Here is a 17,797-nt window from a genome sequence, read left to right on the forward strand (position 1 = left end):
ATACTATATGGAGAGCTCATCAGGAGAAGCCCCAGAGTTGCGTGTTGAGTCACTATGTATTAATTTAATTGCTGATGAACTCCCAAAAAGTTATACTATCCTTCATTTCATCTTTCAGATGTCAACCCGCCCCATTATGCAGCTGATATGATTGCACTGGGCTCTAAGCGCATCATTGAGGGAGTGCCACCCTCAATAATATTAATCTCCAAAAAACGACAATCTACAACCATGAAGCAGCAAAAACTAGCAGTTGTGTATAAACATAAGCAATCTGGTGGTCAATGGTTTAGCAGGTACGTTCATAGGGGCTGATTTTACTGTGTATATAAGAATCAAAGGTTTGTTTCCGATACGGATATGTCGGTGCCAATGAATATATACAACAAACAATTAAACTAAATAACGGTACACAATGTGCATGGTACACACATATGATACAAAGGCTATTCCGACCTCAAGCGGAACTATTTGATCTACCACCCTCTGGCGCGCGTAATGTCAGCAGATTATACGCTGATAACTTAATTAATTTATGATAAATGTCTGTCTAGGTACAGTGTAATCAGAAAAAAGATGATCGTGATTCTGTATATCACAAACACCGATAGCCTTGTAATAACTTGCATTCTTTTTTATGACTGGGCATAAAAAGTGCTCATTCGTACCAAATTTGATTTCTGAAAGTATAACGTACTCTTCGTTGGCAGATACCGTTTCCGTAAGGTCGAAGTTAAACGAAGTATGTGGTTTGGGTGGGGCTGGACCAACTTGATGCCAGATTAAGTCATTTTTGCTCACCGGCATAAAGTGGGATAGCATTCGTAGCTGTTCAGAGGCATGATGTAGTGTGTAACTCCAGTTGATCGGTTCACTTGTCGCCTCAAGCCTGCAGATCCGTTTCGCCGACCCAAGCCCCACTATTCTCTTATTGCTGTGGCCTGGCAGTTGGACAAGAATCGCAAGCAGATATGTTGGAGCGAATGCATCATTGCCACCATTATTATCCTCAATAACGGGTATAGGCGGCAGGTCGTCTTTAACAAGTGTGAATGCGCCGTCATCGTCGTTTTTGTTAGCACATTCATAACCATTCGTAGCAGCAGTAAGCCATAGACAGTGTACATGCATGTATCTCCCATCAATTGTGTAGTTATTGAACGCAGTCCCCAAATGACCTTGTTCTCGTGGCTTATGTTGCCCGGCTGCCCCAGTCCATGAAGGAAGGTCATGCTTTTGTATAGGAATATCGTAATGTTGTTTCTTGTCGCGGGATTCATTGTTGTCTGCATCTGTAGGCAACATGTAACTGGCGCTGCGTTTGCCGAAACGGAGAATAGAGATATCCATGTTCGCCAAATGGCCGTACAAGTCTATCAACAGATCGAGTACAGGTTGGTCGTAGTTGATATCGATACGGTCTAAAATGTGAGGAAATAAATTGGCAAGCGCAAACGCTCGGTCGTGTTCCTTGGTACTAATGCGCAAATGGGCATGGTACAAAACTGTGCTGACATCGTAATCGCGTCGTTGAAGATGGTGCTGTTGTCTGTTATCCCGTAATCGTTTCGTTTCTTGACAGAATAGCTTCAAGTCTAAATTGTCCTTTGGAACTGTGAACCACCACATGTGCACGTTTCGTCCAACAAAAAGCATTCTTGGCGACATTAATGCTTCCTCTAAAGTCCATAATCGTGTGATCCACTCAGAAGTATACAGGGCATCCAGATCAGTGATATAACGCCAATGTTTCAGAATCATGCTGAACTTTGCTTTTGCGGACTCGACGTGAAGTTCCGGAACCAGGACGACAGTGCAGTAGGCATGCTTGTAAATTCGATGCATCTGCCGTATTTCGCGTAACTTCTCTTCTTTGTCGTTTTGGTTTATGCACATTTGGTCGAACCAGATGTACTTGATTCCAAAATCCTTGCATATCTGTTGGACGATCGCTTCAAACTTTACAAATTTGGTTTGACGAGGGATATGTTTCCTGCCTCTTGGATTCCGTCGTATGGTCCTGGCCGGATAAATAATCTTGTGCTTCTCTTGGTCATGTCGTACCATCTTGCTACCACTACGATCCTTGCTTATCACCATGTCGCCAGACCAGTTCCAGGAGTACGAAATTGCGCAATATCCTACGTTCGCTACTGTGTCGCCTTTTACCACGGTCATGTCAGACACGCGAACAAGCCAGGTGGGCATAAAATCGGATTTTGGGGGCGCGGAAAGCCTTTGAGATTTTTGGGTCTGTGGCCTCCCGCAATATTGGAACGTACCGAAAAACGGGGAAACGTGGCAGCTTTGTTTGATTTCGTACGTGATATACATTTTTCTACTCTTATTACCTTACAGTAATACTACATCTCTTTAAATGAGTACGTGAAGACAATGCTCTTGCTACTAGAGCGTGAAGGCGAGATATAATTGAACGCGAACCATTACCGTAACGTTTTAATCTTACTGAGGTAACTATGGCCAGCAGTGATACTGGTAATTGCTGAATGGCGTTAATAACAACGTTGCAGCTGTTTGTAAGAAGACCAAAACAGCCAGGAAGTGATGAAAAGGAGTCAGGTATAATAGATTCTGCAGAGGCTACCAGATACAATGCTTGTACTTGGATCTGTTGATAGCACTGGTGTTTAAAGAATAAAAAAATACGAAAAATAAAGAGTCAGGCCGTTGTTTCCCACTTTTTGGAATGCAGCAAAACTATGTGTACTTTATAGTTAATACGCATGACTTTTTGAGCCAAGCCAACACCAAGCACTTTAAATTGTATTACTGCCTTCCCAGATGTGTAACGTTACAGATTGTGCGTCTTTTGTCCATGCCCAAGGGTTTCTGCTAAGGTATGGTTACTTTGTGCTGAAGTAATTCATGACAGTAATGACAATTGATGACACGAAGTATCAAAGAGTATAAAGTATTATCTTATGTTAGTAACTAACCAACATCTGTAGTATGTTATGGTGGTTTATTCAATTATGTAAGTCTGTCTAGGTACAGTGTAACCAGAAAAAAGATGATCGTAATTTCCTATGGTACAAACACCGATAGCCTTGTAACAACTTGCATTCTTTTTTATGACTGGGCAAAACTTGGTCTGGGGAAGATCCGTACCAAATTCGATTTCTGAGAGTATAACGTACTCTTCGTTGGCAGATACCGTTTCCGTAAGGTTGAAAGCAAACCAAGTGTATGGTTTGGGTGGGGCTGGACCAACTTGATGCCAGAGTAAGGCATTCTTGCTCACCGGCATAAAGTGAGATAGCATTCGTAGCTGTTCAGAGGCACGACGTAGCGTGTAATCTCTGCTGATCGGTTCACTTGTCACCTCAAGCCCCACTATTCTCTTATTGCTGTGGCCTGGCAGTTGGACAAGAATCGCAAGCAGAAATGTTGGAGCGAACGCATCATTGCCACCATTATTATCCTCAATAACGGGTATAGGCGGCAGGTCGTCTTCAACAAGTGTGAATGCGCCGTCATCGTTGTCTTTGTTAACACATTCATAACCATTCGTTGCAGCAGTAAGCCATAGACAGTGTACATGCATGTATCTCCCATCAATTGTGTAGTTCTTGAACGCGGTCTCCAAATGACCAACAGGGGCTTCCTCGTCGTATCCTTCTTCGCGTAATATATGCTGCCCGGCTGCCCCGGTCCATGAAGGGAGGTTATGCTTTTGTATAGGAAGATTGTAATGTTGTTTCTTGTCGCGGTATTCATTGTTGTCTGCAACTGTAGGCATTTTGTAATTGGCGCCACGTGCGCCGAAACAGAGAATAGAAATATCTATGTCCGCCAAATGGCCGTAAAAGTCTATCAACAGATCGAGTACAGGTTGGTCGTAGTTGATATTGATACGGTCTAAAATGTGAGGAAATAGATTGGCAAGCGCAAAAGCTCGGTCGTGTTCCTTGGTACTAATGCGCAAATGTGCATGGTACAAAACTGTGCTGACATCGTACACTCGTCGTTCTAGATGGTGCTGTTGTCGGTTATCCCGTAATCGCTTCGTTTCTTGACAAAATAGCTTCAAGTATACATCGTTCTTTGGAACTGTGAACCACCACATGTGCACGTTTCGTCCAACAAAAAGAATCCTGGGCGACAATAATGCTTCCTCAAAAGTCCATAGCCGCTTGACCCATTCAGATGTATATAAGTCCTCCAAATCAGTGATATATCGCCAATCATTCAGATTCATGTTGTGCTTTGTCCTTGCGGACCCGGCGTGAAGTTCCGGAACCAGGACGACGGTGCAGTAGGCATGCTTGTAAATTCGATGCATCTGTCGTATTTCGCGTTGCTTCTCTTCTTTGTCGTTTTGGTTTATGCACATTTGGTCGAACCAGATGTGCTTGATTCCAAAATCTTTGCATATCTGTTGGACGATCGCTTCGAACTTTACAAACTTGGTCTGACGAGGGATATGTTTCCTGCCTCTTGGATTTCGTCGTATAGTCCTGGCCGGATAAATAATCTTGTGCTTCTCTTGGTCATGTCGTACCATCTTGCTACCACTACGATCCTTGCTTATAACCATGTCGCCAGACCAGTTCCAGGAGTACGAAATTGCGCAATATCCTTCGTTCGCTACTGTGTCGCCTTTTACTACAGTCATGTCAGACACACGAATAAGCCAGGTGGGCATGAAATCGGATTTTGGGGGCGCGGAAAGCCTTTGAGATTTTTGGGTCTGTGGCCTCCCGCAATATTGAAACGATCCGAAAAACGGGGATTCATGACAGCTTTGTTTAACCTCGTATGTAATATACATATGCTAATGTGGCTATAAGAATACCATTTATAAGTCCTTCTTCTTGCTGAAGCAGAAGCAGAAAAAATAGGAGGAATATTCTTGCCGTTAACCTTTTATCTTACTATAACTGATGCGGACTGCAGTGGTGCGTCGTGAAACGCGTTCTCAAAAGATAGAGCGTTTGCGCCAATGGTTGAAAGTAAAAAAATAAAACAGAATAGGAAGATAGTGCAGTAAGTACACTGGAGTATTCTAATCTACCAGATAAAACACTGGGGAGAAGAAGGCGAAAAGAAAAAACGGTCGATGGTCTACTATTGTTTCATTTGTAGCACATTGTATATGCGTATGTGTACTATAAAATTGTTTATACAGCAGTGGCTTGTTCAAGAGGAGCGCTAACAGTTTTCCCATACGTGTAACGCCAGTGTCCTAAGCTATTATCCTGGCGTTGTACATCCTAACTCGAGCAAACTTATAAATGCTATTTCGTGACACGAACAACCACTTGAAACAAACATATTAGTGTGCGCTAGAGAAACATTGATGTCAAATCACTCTATTCTTATACAAGCTATTTGCAACTGTGATTTATTTAATTATATAAGTCTTTCTAGGTACAATGTAATCAGAGAAAAGATGATCATGGTTTCTTATGCTACAAGTACCAATAGCTTTATAATAGCCATCATCCCGATCTTTTTTGATCACAGGACAGTGCTTCACGTCTGTATCTATAGTATTGAAGAGCACTTCAGAGAGTATAACATATTCTGTGCCGACACAGTCTTGCTCCGTCAAATGAAATTCAAACCAAATATACGTTTTGCTTGCACTACGTATAGGGTGCCAGAGCAACTTTTTCTTGTTTATGGGTACAAAGTGCGAGAGTAATCGAAGGTACTCTGAGCCTTGCTTGATAATATTGGCTTCATTTGAAGTAAAGGTTACTCGGAGACCCACTATTCTGTCCTCGCTTTGACCGGGTAGTCGCACGGAAATCGCAAGTTCGAAATTTTGGGTGATAACTTTGTTGACGCTATAATCTCGAGAATCAGGCATAGTCAAAAGGTCGTCGTGGCAGAGGGTAAATTCATCGCTGTGGGTGTCGGATTTGTTGTCGTTTATGGAAGTTAATCCCATACAAGTGATATTCATAAATCTTCCGGTTATGTTGTAATTCGAAAACGTCGTTTGTAAATGATCAGCAGGGGCGTCAGGTCCTAGGTCAATCCGTAGATGCTCCCCATTGATGCCAGTCCAAGACGGAAGGTCATGTTGTTTAATTGGAATATCGTGGTGCTCTTCCACAGTAGTGTCGCAGGAAATTTGGCTCATGTTCTCTATCCCGCGCTCCTTGTAGCTGTCGGTGCATTTATTGAAGCACAGAATTGAGAGATCCATCATTGCTAAGTGGCCGTAAAATTCAACCATGAGGTCGAGTACTGGCTGGTCATAGCTAACGCTAATACCATCCATAATGTGAGGAAACAAATTGGCAAGTGCAAATGCTCGGTCGTGTTCCTTGGTACTGGTGCGCAAATGTGCATGGTATAAAACAGTGCTGACATTGTATCCTCGTTGCTGCTGCTGCGACGGTGGCAATCGCTTCTTCTCTTGACAAAGGAGATTCAGAAATGAATCGTTTTCCGGTACTGTAGACGACCACATATGCATGTTTCGGCCCACAAAAAGCATTTTTGGCGACAGCAAGGCTTCCTCAAAAGTCCATAACCGTTTGACCCATTCAGATGTATAGAATTCCTCTAGGTCGGCAATATACAGGTTATCGTTTAGGCCCATCTCATGTATTTCTTTTGCAGACTTGGTGTGAAGTTCAGGAATCAGAACGACGGTGCAGTAGGCATTGCTGTAAATTCGGTGCATCTGTCGTATTTCTCGCAGCTTCTCCTCTTTGTTGCCTTGGTTGATGCACATCTGATCGAACCAGACATACTTGACTCCAAAGTCCATGCATACTTGCTGGACAACTGCTTCGAATTTTACATATTTTGTGTGGCCAGGTATATGTATTCCTTCCCGTCCCGTTGGCTCATCTTGTCGTACAGTCATGGCTGGGTAGATAATCTTGTGCTTCCCTTGATCATCTCGTTCCGCTTTGCTATTTTTCTTGTCAAGAATCATATTGCCAGACCAGCTCCAGGAATATGAGACCGTGCAATATCCTTCGTCTGTCACGGTGCTGCCTCTGACCACGCTCATATCAGACACGCGAACCAGCCAGGTAGGCATGAAATCGGATTTTGGCGGTGTGGAAAGCGTTTGCGATTTCTTCAAGTCGGGCTTCTCGCAATACTGGAAGGAGCCAAAAAAGGGAGATACGTGGCAGCTTTGCTCAACTTCGTACGTGATATACATTGTTCTCTGTTATATACGATGCGTTAATCATATGCATTTGAAGGCTGAAGCATTTACAACCGTATCAATTCTTGACGAATATGAAGGTACTTGTTGCATTACCTAGTAATAAAGCCCTCAAATTTGATAGGGAAACCGCTTGGAGCAAAACAACTATGTATTAACGAAAAGGAACAGCGAAAGGAAACGAGGGAAACAGAGGAGAAGTACTTTCCGCACTTCTTGTACTGACTTCTTTTTCTTGGATTTATGTGATACGATCACGGACTCTAAGCCCACCAGAGTTAAAATACTTCTTTTATGTACTGTACCACTCTTCTTGGTGTGTAACATTAGAGTGTCCATTGAGAAACAGACACAACAGTAACATATATACCGCAAACGATGTAGTGTCTCACAACCTGTCTTGATCATGTACAGTACAGAGGATCAAAGGGGACTATCAAATATCATCCGAAGCATCCCGGCATGCTATGTAACTCACGCCAGTAATTGTCGTGCTATACGTAAGTGGCAAAGCTTATTACAGTACTTTTGTTGATATATGAATCCTCCACATCATATATTTCATATAACAGCAAGGCGCGCATTAACTATTTTTTGGTAGAAGAGTCGGCTAATTTTTCAGTTGCATACAGTGATAGGTATACAGTCTACCCCTTCAATTTCACACTTGTTAACCTTCAGTTTTTTTCGGAGCTACCAAACAGACAAGAACAGCAGAGAGCACTAGTTTTCGCTAACTATCAACCTCACTTAATTCACTCAGAGTTTGAGAATTAATGCTATCATAATAACGAAAATCTACTGTATCAATCAGATGATAGCCAGACGCCAATGATCCGATTATCAAGTCAAGTCTGAGTAGAGAAAAAGGAAGCCAAAAACCTAATCAATTGCGTGCTGTTTTCCAGCCGGGCTCATATCTTTATATAAAAGATTTTTTTTTTTTTGGAGGCCGAGTGTGACCTACTATATGATTGAGTAATGTACATGTGGAGCATAGCCGAATTTGTTTTTTCTTTTTTGCATAAAACTAAAGCTCTTGCAATAAGGGGTAAGCCCTCGATGATTATGCACGGACGCCAATGACTCACGATACTTCTCATTGAATGGTGACTGCCGATCTTTTTTCTCAACTGATAAAACTGATCGGCTGGGTCTGGAGATTTTTATCCGACAACCAACCAACCTTTACTGTCTGCTTTGTTCTGACAGATTTCCTTCTCCTCCCCACCCCCTCTTTCTCTCTTTTCGTCTTTATTAAAACTAAAACTATGAGCAGCTTTGGCAAACTCTTCCGTGTTACAACCTATGGCGAATCCCACTGCAAGGGTGTCGGCGCCATTGTCGATGGTGTCCCACCTGGAATGCAATTGACTGAAGACGATATCCAGCCTCAGCTGTCACGCAGAAGACCCGGTCAAAGCAAGTTGACAACACCTGTATGGATACTATAACCTTCTTCACTGACTCTTTTGATATATGTATTATGACAACTTCTTTTTTCTCTAATGCGCACCATTTGGGTTTGTGAACATTTGTAGCGCAATGAGAAAGACAAGGTGACAATCATGTCTGGTACAGAGTTTGGAATTACCCTCGGTACACCCATCGGTCTTCAAGTACCCAACTTGGATCAACGTCCACACGATTACAGCGAAACCGACATTTACCCTCGACCTTCGCACGCCGATTATACATATCTCGAAAAATACAGTGTCAAGGCTTCGTCTGGTGGCGGTCGTGCTTCTGCTCGTGAAACAATTGGCCGTGTAGCTGCAGGTGCTATCGCCGAAAAGTACCTCAAGCAGGCTTATAATGTCGAGATCGTTGCTTTCGTTTCTAGCGTTGGCAAGGTGGCTATGCCTTTTATCCATGAATTGGAAGATACCGAGTCCGTCAAACCCGAGTTTTACGACTTCTTAAATACCATCTCGCGCGAAAACGTTGATGCTGACATTACTCGCTGTCCCGACGCCACTACTGCTGAAGCCATGAAGGAGGTAAAACATAAGCATTTTAGCAGGTAATTTGGTTTCAAAAGTAAGGGTGGAAAAGCTAAAGCATAAGCAATTCGTTCTATACGATATAGGTGATCACAAAGAAGTCAGAGGAAAAGGACTCAATCGGTGGTACTGTCACTTGTGTGATCCGTAACTGCCCTATTGGTCTTGGTGAGCCTTGTTTTGACAAGTTGGAGGCTCTTTTGGCACATGCCATGTTATCTATCCCTGCCACCAAAGGTTTTGAGTTTGGCTCCGGTTTCAACGGCACGCGTATGTCTGGCCATGTCCATAACGATCCCTTCATCCATCTGGAAAGCGGCCGTTTCGGTACCAAAACAAACTACTCTGGTGGTGTTCAGGGCGGTATCTCTAACGGTGAAAACATTTACTTCCGTGTCGCATTCAAGCCCCCAGCTACGATTTCCCGGGACCAGCAGACTACTTCGTATGACGGTGTCTTTGGTACCTTGGCAGCCCGTGGTCGCCACGATCCATGCGTTGTTTCTAGAGCCGTACCTATTGTTGAAGCCATGGCCTCGCTTGTCATCATGGAGTGAGTTTTGTTTTTGTTTGATGTTTTGCATGGTAAGGGGTTTAGAGAGAGATAGAGAGAAAGCCTGCTAAACATGTGCTTTTATCATTACAGCGCTGCCCTTCAACAAGATTCTCGCAAGGCCGCATTGTCGCGCCTGCCATCTGTTGATATCCACCATTCGCTTCTCGGCAAGGCACCAGCTACTCAGTAAACTATTACTTAGTGAGTGTGGGATGATTCGTGTATATTAGACATCTTACAATCTTATTATTATTTGAGCATCATTGTTTAAAAAGTTAAAAGCATTCTTCTTCAAAAAAAAAACAATAGAACATCGTATTTGATATTCCTGTACAGTTTAGCATAAAAAAAGTTTGCTATTAGTGGGACTATTAGTAATGAGAGCAAAGTGTATAGATTTGGCGTTGCCACCCTCATTGTATGCACAACTCAAAAGTCAGAATGAAAATGGGAATGAGGGGGTGGATAGAGCATACCTTAACAAAATTAAAGTGCTGTAATTTGACTATTTTGGTAAATAAAAGGGTCTGCATGCATTTCCAGAGGGAGGGGAAGGGGAGGGATCATGCCTTTTGCCAGCTGTCAGTGCTCAATGTATGTGTGTACCTAAGGTGGCATGTGTAATCTCTCAGAGTACAGATATCTGTTGTATGTTTGTAATATTCCTCTTCTTCAGTACCATGCACAACTATTCGCATCATACTCAGTAATAGAGTTGCCTGCGTATATGCACTCCAATCACATAACGGATAATATGAACTATATATAGCATTTTCATGAAGGAAAGAGCGATCATCGACTCAATCCTTCATTCCCTTCTCTTCTATAGAGTCGGGAATGAGAGGATCGAGAACTGCGCAACCTTTTGGATCGAACGACGACATTGCTATGAGCACCAAAAAAACACCTCTTTGGGGACAGAGCCTCCTTTTTTCTTTCCCTTGTTGCTTTGGAATGCAAATTATTAGGAACTCATCATCACCCAATTTATACGTCGTGTTCTTTTTTTTTGGACAAACACGCATCACTAGTACTACCCACCACTAACTACTTCTTGCTGATATCCTTTCTTTAACTTCTTTTATCTCAACTTGTTTCTTGCCATCAGCACATTATGAGTTATCATTTTATACGTAATGCATCCGTGCGTTCATATGAATGCCGCGGCAAAGAAACTTGGTTCCAGCTTCAAGTGTTCCCAACAAACGAGCCTGTTTATAGGATGTACAGACGGTACGACGATTTCCTACGACTCGATGCACAGTTGGACAATGCGTATACTACAGCTATCGTTCGATCACAAACAACGCCCAGCGGAATAGCGCACCTTCAGCATCACAACCATCACCATAACGGTAACGGCAGCAATAACGGTACCGTCAATAGCCGACGACGGGTTGATTCTTACACCGACCAATTGTGCGAAAAGATATGCACTTCCTCATCATCATCATTATCTCATAATGAAACCACTATCACCAAAACTGCTGCTACTACAGCACCGACCATAACAACTCTACCCAATTTGAGAAGTTATCATTCAACCCAAGAGATATACTGGTTGGCAAACAAGCGAGCCAAAAGAAAATGGCAGCAACAACACATCGATTGCTATTTGTCGCGGCTGTTTACTACGATGCCGCTCGAGGTCAGCCAGTCTTTTATCGTGTTGCGATTTCTCAACTACCAGCCTTATCGGTACTATCATTATACCAAGACATTACCACCAACACCACCAACCTTACGTCGTTGCCGTCGTCGATGGCTGTTGAATAATGATGATGAGGGTAACAGCAATACCGATATAAATGTAATGGGTGCACCGTTGACGAAGATGAAAACAGCAGAACCACGATATGGATCCTCTTTCCTACGAAATGACAACCCTCTTCACGACAACGACGACGACAAAGGACAAACAATAGGAGAAGGCGGAACAGGAGGGAGCATGACAGCAGTTTCTTCATCTATTGATTTAAAATCCCAAGCAGCAACACTTGTAGTATCGCCACCCACCACTGTCCATAGCTTGAACGGCAGCACGATCCAGATCTTTCTGTTCCTGAGCCCGCGCGTATTTATCACCGTCCGTATTCATCGTCGATCCATGCTCCACGAGTTACGCAGCGCCCTTGATCGAGAATTAACGCAGCGCAACCTGGATCCATTGCCTACACCTTCTGTGCTCGCATACCATCATGTCAGTCGATCGGATCGACAAGGGGCGTTATATACTTTGACACTGAACTGTTCAGAACCATGGTTGGATCAGGATACGCTCATGGCATTGACCTCTGCAAGATATCTGACGTTTTTCTCCAAAGCCAGCAACTTTTTACCGCCACCCTTACCTCCATTGTCTCTGCAGCAGCAGCAACAACACAAAAACACACTCTCATTAAACCGTCAGCATCGGATAATACAACAAGGCATAGTGTTGTTGATTGCTACAGATAAAGACTTGGAGGCCGCCATGAATGGCAAGTGGCGAAGATTGGATCATGTTACTTTGACTTGTTTGGCATGGTGATAAAGCGGAACGTTCTTTCTTTTTACCCCTGATTGTTCTGTTATAAAATTATATAAATATGTTTTATTTTGTTGTTGTTTTTATGACATTTTTCTTAAAGGGAAAACAAAAGAAAACAAACCGTTTCGGGTGGATAAATCTTTGTTGTCAATTATTCCCCATATAAAAACCCACCAGCGATAATCTTATCAAGAAACACCAAGGATATAAGAAGACACAGATAGAAGATAACCACAAGATTAGTAAAGAGTAAGATGAGAGAATGTTAAGCATGTTTGATATAATTAATTAATGTTGATGATGTTGTGTTGATGGGGAAAGAAGGGAAGAGAGAAAGGGCCAGAAGAAAGAGAAAGGAGGGGAGGGGATCATAGCCGATGTGTTTTGCAATACCCTTTCTCATACACATTCTCTGGCACTCTACAAGAAAGCAAATCATTTTGTTTTATCAAAACTGATAAATGGGGAGGGCTGTTGTTTTGTGAATGTAAAAAGAAAACCGTACGGTCATGGTATGCTATTTCTTCCCTGCTGCTGCTGTTTCTTCCTTTTTGGCTGCCGCAGCTTCTTGTTTGGCACGCATAATGGCAGCATCACTACACAACAACAAAAAAGAGTGATCGTAATCCAATAAGCATTTCATCTTGATGCCGAACAAATATATCTTTTGCCGCCAGAGGATGCAGTACATTCTTTTGAGAACCAATTTACCTTTCTTTCTTTTGGGTAATGGACATGCCTTTGAGATCTTGTTTACCCTTGCCTTGCTTTTGTTGCTTCTTCAAGTTCTTGGCACGAGCAAGTTCACGCTGATTTCCACCTATTTGAAACAAATAATTGCTTAGTAGCCACAATTTTCAATCAATTTACATAGAATTGAAATGTTGAATCGTTCGTTCGTTTAAGGAGCACAAACGTATACGTACGGGTCATTTTTAACTTTGAAGGGAATAAAAAGGAAAAGGGATAGCAGAGTGCAATATGAATGGTTCTATAATAGATTTCCGCGGTGTTTGAACCATGTTATACATGTTGGATGCCCTCCTACTGATAGACTGCCTGAGTGTTTTTTCCCATCGCGTTATTCTGATTAGAGTGATAGCTTCATAGGATGGCAATGGCGCTTATTTCCTATAATAGTGATAGAACAGAAAACTTTATTGTCATCGAGAGTATACTTTGGTGTTTGAATTTGAGGATGATACATAGTTAATCTGGCAATGGTGAGAATCATATATCATATAGTTACTTGAACAAACAAAGAAGTTCTTGTGTGCGTATAAGTGAATTCTTGAGAAAAACGCAAGCTTAATGGTCGTGCCAGCGAATTATCAAAGCGGGAGTATTACTATTACAGAACAGTTAATTTGTTGTCAAGGCTGGAAAGCCGTTGTTGCCTTGCCAATGTTACCACATCATGCAACGAACTCCGGCTTTCAAAATCGGGTGGCTTTGCTCAACCCTGACATGGAGACCTGAAAGTATTCCGCTACACGCCAGCTCAAACGCAGTGTAACTTTGTTGGTGCCATGTCTCTCCGTACAGGTATAAGAATATGCAACTTTTTTTGACATTCACCTCTAGTGAAAAGACATTAACCATGGGCTTATCTTGATTGTGTATTTAATAAATAGTCGCATGCTCGCTCACGCGAGGAATAAACCGCACACCTTCACAATTGGCGACATGGTCAGCCGCCCGAACATGTAAGCACAATATACACCCGATAGCGTCTAGTCCTAGTCATTCTCTCGCTCTCTCTTTTTTAATATTGTAGATAGAAAAAAAAATTAAGAAAAAGCGAAATTGAACAGTGGAGATTAATTATCATTGTTTAACAATAGACGCCACCGAATCCAAGAAAAAAGCACCCGTCCACCCACCACGCCGCACCTACTTACACAACCAATACGAAAGCATCATTAACAACGATCGCATCGTGTTCATATTCCAGCACAACAATTTGACCGTCAAGGAATTCACAACGATTCGACAAGAACTTGCCCAACTCGACGCACCTACCAAACTGACCGTGTTACGTTCCGGTGTCTTTAACTCTGTTCTGCGAACGACCAAATACGCCAACTTGGAACCTTTGTTGGCCGGCGGTCCAGCATGTGTTTTGCATACCAACCTGAGCGACCAAGAGCACCCTGGTCTTTTGAAAAAGGCGATGCAGGTCATCAACAAGAACAAGAAATTGACGCTTTTGGGTGGTAAGGTGGATGAAACGTTATTGTCGTTTGCCGATGTCAACAAGGTCGTCGAATTACCTGGTCTTGAATATGTCCGTGCTGAATTGCTTGGTGTCCTGGAATCACCTGGTCGCAAGTTGTTGGGTACCTTGGACTCGCCTGCACGACAGTTACATAGTGTCTTGGATAGAAGAACTGAATAAGCAACAAACACGATCTCCAGTGTCTAATCTTTTCTCTCTCTCCCTTTCTCTTCTAATCCTCCCTCTCCCGCTACCCCGCAAAAGTTTGTTGTTTCTCCCATCTTGTTATATTAGTTAGAACGCATGTTTATTTAAAAAATGTAGGTATACTGTAAAAAATGGCCGTGGGTGATATTGTATCTGATTGACAAAAATGGTGGGGGGTGTGATTATGCGATTGTGATGGCGGCAGCAATGAATGCAGCTGCTGCTAGATGACAATTTGAAAGAAGTCTATGGCTATCGCTGGTCGATCCGTCAATATCCATACCATTTCCAGGCAAACCAGATTTTGGATGCGCTACACGCGACTTACACACAAAGGAATTGCCCTTGATCACACCTCCCTGCTTCAAATGACCAACGTCGTCGCATGAAAATTTCTGACTGGTCGTTTGCACGTTCAATCCACCACGGACCTACATAACGCCAATAAAATACAGATTAGAGACAAAAAAGGTTCCTATCTTTCAAGAATTTCCTTTACTTACATCCTGGAGCTGGGGAAGTTTGACTTCGTCAAATGAACCAGTTAAATCCAACGTTCCATCCACTTCTTCGAGTTTTGCAAATGCATTAACCTGGGTCAATCGTGTATTGTTGCCAACGGATAATGCGCCACCCAAGTGTCGCAATTCAGGTACCGAGAGCTTTTCGAGGTTGTTGTTGTTCGATAAAGTGAACGTACCACCAACGTCGGTGACCTTGGGCAACTCCAACGAGGTAAACTTATTAGAAATAAACGATAGGTCGCCAGAGACTTTATCCAGGCTACCCATGGAAATACCAGCCAAATTGCGGAACGATCCTTGTTGTAAAGCATGCAAATGGGATACCTAAAAGCAGCGCATGAGATATGTTGGTAAGTCCTAAATTAAATGCTAATGTTATACGTCAACGTAGTACCTAATCGGATAAAAAAGGACACTGTGTATGTATCATATGAATATGAAATGATTTTATAAATACATACATCCAACGTCAAATCGGGCGAATTGGCAGATATGGACATGGATTTGGTAACCTCGGTCAAGTTTCCAACGTCCAACGTTCGCAAGTAAATGTTATTGTCGATGACAATTTCATCAGCCTTGTCTATCTTTAATCCATCGATTCGCGTCACGGTTGTGTCCGAAATGGTCACCCTGGACATTTGAGATAAGCCTGCTGGGAACGAGATTTCTGGCAAAGCCGGATGAACAGCCACTTCTAGCGAGTGAACGGTCGTCAACGCGCTCAAATCCAACTTGTTCAATGCCCTGTTGTTTTCCAGCTTCAAACTATTGACAGCTTGCAAATGTGGGAAGGAAAGCCGTGTTAGCGCATTGTTATCATGGATATTAATTTCGCCATCGATCTGCATTACGCCAGGAAGCTTCAAGTCGTTTGCGGCTGTCTTGTCAATCACGATTGAGCCAGTGTACTTTTTGCATGGTTTAAGTGGATCCAGGTCGGCTTGCGATTTCACTTGGACGTCACCTGAGCAACTTCCACCACCATTAGTTTGTGCCACTACTGCCACCGTTGACAACAAAGCAAGGTAGCTTGCAACTGCTACGGACGCAAAGTATCGTTTGATGTGCATCGAATGAAAGCAGGAAATTAGAAAAATATATTTATTATAGAATAACGCAGCAGTCTTAACAGAGTTAAAGATGGTGCAAAGAGAGAAAAAAAAAAGAATGAACCAAAAAAAAATACGAAATCTGAAAAGGTCTTATTTTACAAAGGAGCAGGGACAAAGGCGAAATTCTTTAGCTCATCATTAGAAGCTGATATAGGTATATTTAAGTTACTATATAATCATTCTTTTGATCTGTAAAGGTTTTGGTGGAGTTTGTGGTCGTATAGTCCTCCTTCACCCCCTTGAAATAAGGGCCAACTTAATCCATTCCTGCAAAGTATACTACATATTAAACATATTAGCATATGGCAGCAAAGCAACTTCCGACGTCTACTTTGCAATAATTCCAATAACGATGAAAAAGATTCACTGTATTTGACATAACTTTTGTTATAAAAGGCTGACACCACCCAATTTCTTCTCCTTTGTTAAATGTATATTAATCGGTGTGTATGGACGATCATTGCTTGCAAGATATCAAAATCTACATCATCCGAATTAGCTCGCAAAATAAGATATTGTTCTCTAGGCATTTTTGACTAATGTCAGCAGAAGTCATTTTATGTAAAACCTCTCTTCTTGCATGCACTTCAAATCGTCTCCTAAACGCACCGTACCAAAGCTCATACATGCTGTACGCACAATAACATGTTACATAAGCACCTCGTACAACTGATTGATTTTATTTTAAGGACAACTCCATCTTCAAACTATTACGTCTTACATAATGACTATAGATATATACCTCTTGGGCAATATAGAGGAAAATAAAATGGGAAAGAATTTCAACAGTATTACAGGGATGATTTTTAACATTTAATGGTCAAATTTTTCTTCAAAACAAACGCTGAAGTTCTCGATAACTTCCCGGAGAACCGTTTTCTTGCGGTACGGAACAGGGTTTGTCGTCGGTTTACATTTTATTGTTTAAATACATGCCTTGTACCTTGAGAAGATACTTAAATGTAATGCTTGGGATGAATTCGGTTTTGGGGGCGCTAACACTATACAAGACAATCTTAATTAGAGTCACGCCTTTTTGAAGCAAGTAATTTTCAATTAACATTCTTGAGCTGCTGCTCTTTTGGAATTTGGTTGTTCCTGGCTTTTGTAAGTTCTTTAGAGCGCGTAATACGGAGCTGAGGACGGTAAGGGTCGTTAAGAAAGTTAGTGAGAATTAAGCACGCTATAGCGAGTATATTGAGGTCACGGTAATTGTGATCCAGTGTCAAGTGTATTATATCAGATGACTGATTCTTTAAAAGAACAACAAAAGTCTTTTGCCGTTTAGAATTGTTCGTAATGGTACAGTGATCTAGTACTATAATTGCAGGAGTTATATACTGTTATGAAAATAGATATACTATGGACATTATTTTATTTCCCATTTCAATACACATTATTTTTATGCAAGTATATAACTGGATACCAGTTATTACCCAAAGTTTCAATTTTACTGCGTCTCTAAAAGTCCACAAGATATACAAT

General features: G+C 42.0%; 8 protein-coding genes across 8 annotated transcripts; 3 read left to right on the forward strand and 5 right to left on the reverse strand.

The window, feature by feature from the left end:
• Window positions 1-787: 787 nt before the first annotated feature.
• On the reverse strand, window positions 788-2,159 carry BDB00DRAFT_887247 (uncharacterized protein; the record flags this gene model as incomplete). The annotated part of the gene is made up of 2 exons (XM_053128437.1): window positions 1,179-2,159; window positions 788-828 (listed from the first exon to the last, which is right to left on the reverse strand). The coding sequence occupies exons 1-2, from the start codon at window positions 2,098-2,100 to the stop codon at window positions 788-790; spliced, it is 963 nt and encodes a 320-aa protein (XP_052974889.1). The 5' UTR covers window positions 2,101-2,159.
• An 813-nt stretch (window positions 2,160-2,972) lies between these two features.
• On the reverse strand, window positions 2,973-5,068 carry BDB00DRAFT_942146 (uncharacterized protein). The gene is made up of 2 exons (XM_053129391.1): window positions 4,885-5,068; window positions 2,973-4,804 (listed from the first exon to the last, which is right to left on the reverse strand). Exon 2 carries the CDS (start codon window positions 4,790-4,792, stop codon window positions 2,984-2,986), a length of 1,809 nt encoding a protein of 602 aa, XP_052974890.1. The 5' UTR covers window positions 4,793-4,804; window positions 4,885-5,068; the 3' UTR covers window positions 2,973-2,983.
• Window positions 5,069-5,462: 394 nt separating this feature from the next.
• Window positions 5,463-7,354, reverse strand: BDB00DRAFT_942147 (uncharacterized protein; the record flags this gene model as incomplete). The annotated part of the gene is made up of 3 exons (XM_053129392.1): window positions 7,256-7,354; window positions 5,598-7,159; window positions 5,463-5,508 (listed from the first exon to the last, which is right to left on the reverse strand). Exons 2-3 carry the CDS (start codon window positions 7,151-7,153, stop codon window positions 5,463-5,465), a joined length of 1,602 nt encoding a protein of 533 aa, XP_052974891.1. The 5' UTR covers window positions 7,154-7,159; window positions 7,256-7,354.
• A 979-nt stretch (window positions 7,355-8,333) lies between these two features.
• BDB00DRAFT_847170 (chorismate synthase) lies at window positions 8,334-10,246 on the forward strand. Its single transcript, XM_053125209.1, has 4 exons — window positions 8,334-8,598; window positions 8,701-9,159; window positions 9,249-9,715; window positions 9,809-10,246. Exons 1-4 carry the CDS (start codon window positions 8,431-8,433, stop codon window positions 9,906-9,908), a joined length of 1,194 nt encoding a protein of 397 aa, XP_052974892.1. The 5' UTR covers window positions 8,334-8,430; the 3' UTR covers window positions 9,909-10,246.
• A 586-nt stretch (window positions 10,247-10,832) lies between these two features.
• Window positions 10,833-12,248, forward strand: BDB00DRAFT_877203 (uncharacterized protein; the record flags this gene model as incomplete). Its single annotated transcript, XM_053127583.1, has 1 exon — window positions 10,833-12,248. One exon carries the CDS (start codon window positions 10,833-10,835, stop codon window positions 12,246-12,248), a length of 1,416 nt encoding a protein of 471 aa, XP_052974893.1.
• Window positions 12,249-12,765: 517 nt separating this feature from the next.
• BDB00DRAFT_877204 (uncharacterized protein) lies at window positions 12,766-13,181 on the reverse strand (the record flags this gene model as incomplete). Its single annotated transcript, XM_053127584.1, has 3 exons — window positions 12,766-12,844; window positions 12,960-13,068; window positions 13,175-13,181. The coding sequence occupies 3 exons, from the start codon at window positions 13,179-13,181 to the stop codon at window positions 12,766-12,768; spliced, it is 195 nt and encodes a 64-aa protein (XP_052974894.1).
• Window positions 13,182-13,682: 501 nt separating this feature from the next.
• Window positions 13,683-15,133, forward strand: BDB00DRAFT_847188 (uncharacterized protein). Its single transcript, XM_053125210.1, has 3 exons — window positions 13,683-13,793; window positions 13,883-13,954; window positions 14,093-15,133. The coding sequence occupies exons 1-3, from the start codon at window positions 13,778-13,780 to the stop codon at window positions 14,644-14,646; spliced, it is 642 nt and encodes a 213-aa protein (XP_052974895.1). The 5' UTR covers window positions 13,683-13,777; the 3' UTR covers window positions 14,647-15,133.
• A 22-nt stretch (window positions 15,134-15,155) lies between these two features.
• On the reverse strand, window positions 15,156-16,270 carry BDB00DRAFT_887253 (uncharacterized protein; the record flags this gene model as incomplete). The annotated part of the gene is made up of 2 exons (XM_053128438.1): window positions 15,156-15,521; window positions 15,659-16,270. 2 exons carry the CDS (start codon window positions 16,268-16,270, stop codon window positions 15,156-15,158), a joined length of 978 nt encoding a protein of 325 aa, XP_052974896.1.
• Window positions 16,271-17,797: the final 1,527 nt, after the last annotated feature.

The sequence above is a fragment of the Zychaea mexicana genome, assembly GCF_025766255.1.
Source record: "Zychaea mexicana strain RSA 1403 chromosome Unknown BDB00scaffold_104, whole genome shotgun sequence".
In the NCBI taxonomy this organism is placed as follows: domain Eukaryota; kingdom Fungi; phylum Mucoromycota; class Mucoromycetes; order Mucorales; family Lichtheimiaceae; genus Zychaea; species Zychaea mexicana.